The sequence below is a fragment of the Guillardia theta genome (genome assembly GCF_000315625.1).
Source record: "Guillardia theta CCMP2712 unplaced genomic scaffold GUITHscaffold_33, whole genome shotgun sequence".
Taxonomy (NCBI): Eukaryota; class Cryptophyceae; order Pyrenomonadales; family Geminigeraceae; genus Guillardia; species Guillardia theta.
The window spans coordinates 385541-389529 of NW_005434641.1; the positions used below are offsets into that span (position 1 = coordinate 385541).

The 3989-nt window shown below is 56.9% G+C and overlaps 1 protein-coding gene across 1 annotated transcript; it reads left to right on the forward strand.

Annotated features, from left to right (window-relative positions):
* Positions 1-510: 510 nt before the first annotated feature.
* Positions 511-3229, forward strand: GUITHDRAFT_108314 (hypothetical protein; the record flags this gene model as incomplete). The annotated part of the gene is made up of 6 exons (XM_005832787.1): positions 511-1491; positions 1539-1926; positions 2061-2161; positions 2208-2298; positions 2355-2796; positions 2944-3229. 6 exons carry the CDS (start codon positions 511-513, stop codon positions 3227-3229), a joined length of 2289 nt encoding a protein of 762 aa, XP_005832844.1.
* Positions 3230-3989: the final 760 nt, after the last annotated feature.

Sequence of the window (3989 nt, forward strand, 5' to 3'; positions counted from 1 at the left end):
CTTCTCCTCCTCCTCCTCCTCCTCCTCCTCCTCCTCCTCCTCCTCCTCCTCCTCCTCCTCCTCCTCCTCCTCCTCCTCTTCCTCCTCTTCGCTTCACAACTGCTTCATGCTCATCATCCATCGGACGTCTTGGAGCAAGTCAAAACTACCCCCACCCCCCCATAACCCTCACCTCCCACCCACCCCCACCGGTGCCTCAACTGCCGGGAGTCTCATCACAGTCACCGGCCCGGACCACAACCCCATCACCCACACCACCCCACCCATTGATCGACATCACCCTCTATTTTACCATGATCAGGAAGAACATTTGTAGGTAGGGGTACTAGAAAGTAGGGGTGAAGAGAAGGTGGGGTGCAATCGATGAGTAAAATTTGATTTCTGAAGTCGCTTCTCCTTACGAAGGAGAGGAAGGACCAGGACCAGGACAAGGAGGAGAAGAAGGACAAGGAGGAGAAGAAGGAGAAGGAGGAGAAGGACAAGGACAAGGACAAGGTGCAGCTATTCAACATGCGTGAGCTTGTGTCGCTTGTAGCTCTGGTCTTGCTGCTCTCCGCAAGTCCCGACTGCTGCGATGCTCTCCGGGCCCTGAGGCTGAGAGGAGGTTCAGACGCTATGCTGGATGAGAGACTGAGCTCGATGAAGCTGTCGGAACTTCAGAAGGAGCTGCGAGCGAAGGGCCTTAGCACGAAAGGCCTCAAGGCTGAACTCATCAAGCGCCTCCAGGACTCCATGCACGAGCCTTCAAAGGATGTTGGAATAAAGAGAAACGCACCGGATGATCCCGGGGAGGGAAACATGCAGGAGGAAGACACTGAAGGAGAGCTCCCGATGAAGCAACCGCGAACTGACCGACCTTGCGTGCAGCATTCTGACGAGCATCAGTCTACAGGGACGGGAGAAGAGCCTTTGATCAAGGTGCGGCAGACCAACCAGGCAAAAATAGTGATCGAACGAGAGGGAGACGATGGTGTAGTGAAGGTGATCAACGGGTATGACTTGAAGGATCGATGTAGAGCCGCAGGCTTCAAGTTCGACGCGGCCGAGCGTGCTTGGGTCATCCCCATCTTCGCACTGCTGCATGGGATGGGGGTGTCGAGCTTGGATCAGATTGAGCACGACGACATCATGGACTACCTGCAGAGGATCGAGGTCACTGAAGCTCTGGCTTCGCAGCCGAAAGAACAAGAAGAGCTTGAGGCTGAGGTGGACGGGGACATGGTTTCTCTCAAGGGCAACACGTATGCTTGGAAAGACAAGATCCGGTCTGCAGGCTTCAGGTGGGACTCGACGCGCTCCTGCTGGCGAAGGCCTCTCGATCAAGTCCTGCTCTGGCTCAAAAGCGTGAGGACCGGGGGCGCTGACGAAGAGGGAGATGTAGAGGAACACGTCATTCGAGCAATCACTGAAATTAGCCAAGAGGAGCTCGCAAGAGCAAGCCCAGCACAAGTCGAGCAGCTTCAACCATACCTGAAAGTCGACAAGGAAGAGGTTGAGAGTTTTAATGGCTCGCCTCTTGTCCTCACAATCTCTTGCAGGTTCGCATCTACAACTCCTACAACCTCAAAGATCACCTGCGGCAGCTGGGCTTTCGCTTCAACGTGCAGGAAAAGTGCTGGAGCTCGCGGCTAGAGGACGTCAAGCGGCTGCTGCCTGATGAAGACCTGACGTTGGACGCGATCATGGGCGTCATGCCGGATGACAAGCAGCTCGTGCCGCAGGCTCCCTTCCTGTCCATCAACGGCACCGACGTTGAAGTCCACAACTCCTACTCCATGAAAGACTCGCTGCGCTCCATCGGGTTTCGATTCGATGCGGCGCGAGCTTGCTGGATCAGACCTGTAGAGGAAGTCCTGACCCTGCTCGAGCTGCCAGACTCCTCCAGCATCACCCTCGAGTTGCTCACGGAAACCAGCAAGAGAGCAGGTGCGACCCTCCTCTCCTCCTCTCCTCCTCCTCGCTCTCCTCCTCCTCTCCTCCTCCTCGCTCCTCCTGCTCCTCTCCTCCTCCTCGCTCTCCTCCTGCTCCTCTCTCTGCTCTTCTCTCATCCACTCATACAGTCGAAGGCGAGATCGCGCAGGAGAAACTTGCTCCACATAAATCGGCAGCTCCCTCGCTCAAGGTGGAGGGCGACGAGCTCGCGGTGTACAACTGCTACGAGGTGAGAGGAGGAGGAAGGGGAGGAAGTTGCCTGACTTGACCGTCAGATCCGCGAGAAACTTCGAGCCGCTGGCTTCCGGTGGAACTCCGAAGGTGCCAAGTGGACGAGAAACTTGCAGGATGCGATGTATGCCTTGGGTATTGACGGTACGATGAGAGCGGCGCGAGGGCAACAAACTGACGGAGAGGATCAGACGCATCTGATCTGACTGTGGAGAAACTCCTCTCCTTGGAAGCGACCGGAGAGGGTCGGGAGCAAGGGAAGGAGAAGGCTTCTCCCCACCTCTCTGTGGTCGACGGGGAGGTGCTCGTGTTCAACTCGTATGAGGTCTCCCGCGCTCCTCTGCTGCCTCCCAGTCAAGGTCTCCTGCAGGTGAAAGACAAGCTCCGCGCCATCGGCTTCCGCTGGGACTCAAGTCGAGGCGTGTGGTCGAGGCCTACGGTGGACACGATGAGCTTGCTGGGGGTGACGGAGGAGGAAGCGATCTCCCTAGACAAGCTGCTCGCTGTCGACCCGCTCAGTCAGCAGGCTGAGCAAGCGCAGCCGACGGTTGAGGTTGTGAACGAGGAAGTGCTGGTGCTCAACTCTTACTCGGCAAAAGAGGAGCTCAAGTCCCTTGAGTTCCACTTCGACAGGTAACCCCCAGCCATCATCGCCCGCCTCCTCTTCTTCCCCTCCGCTGCTTCGCATCCACATCCCGGTTGCTCCGCGAGCTCCGGGTTTCTGCTGCTGCTTCCTCTCTCCCCTTGCTGTAAACTTGTTGAGAGTTGACTCACGGGCAGTGAGCGGCGGGCGTGGGTGAAGAGCGTGGTGGAGGTGAAGCAGATGCTCGGGCTGGAGGACCAGATGGACATTGACATGAACAAGCTGCTCGCACACGCAGAAAAATTGCGAAGTCAGGCCAAGGAGGGCGAGCAGCTCGAGGAGGGAGAACATGCCCAGGAGCAGGAGCAGATGGAGGAGGGGGAGGGGGGTGGAGGGGCTAAGCCAGCGGATCGCTCTCCTTCACCTGACGTGGTCGATCACACGCCTGGTCCTCTTCCTCCTCTGCTGACAGACAGCTACTGACCCAACGCAGATCTGCTGTCGAGCATGGGGCAGAGCCTGCAAGGCTGGTCAAGTAAGTAGAGCCTCCCTCCCCATCCCTCCTCCCTCTTCTGTTCCTCCTGCCCTTCCCACCCCCTCTACCTCCTTGACCCCCTCCCTCCGTCCCTCCCATATGACAGAGATGGCAGAGACGTCAGAGAAGGCGTAGATGATGCATGGAGGGAGAGTTGAGGAGAGCTTTTCCGCATCGCTCGAGGGATAAGCATGTTATCATATGATACAAGTAAAGAATGTGTTAGAGGGAAAGGTCTCCCCTTGTTCGAGTTTCAAATACTTGTCACTTTGTTAACCCCTCCACTGCTTGTTAGTGATGCCCAATCATAGATTGTCTGTGTTGTCTCTTCGTCGCTTGCTCGTCTTTTAGTCTCCGCGGCCTCCCGTTGGCTGTTCAGTGAGAGGTAAACTGTAAACGTTGCCGCGCATTTGCAAGCAGCACTGCTGGCAACCAGACCCAACTCAGACGATCATGCCTGCACTGCCAGCCCGGCACGCGGGAAGCCGCGTAGAAAAGCAGGGAGGGGCAAGCAACAAGCACCGTGATACCGGCCATCACTGTGACGTCTGATGCCTCCGGAGAGCTCGACGCCACTGGACTCACGGATTTACTGGCAGAAGGTAAAAAGTGCCTCAAGCAAAACAAAGCAGGATCAAGCTAAACCTCCTGGCACACAGCGCACAGCGAGAAGCTGCACAATCACACACAAAACACAAGCCCGAAAGA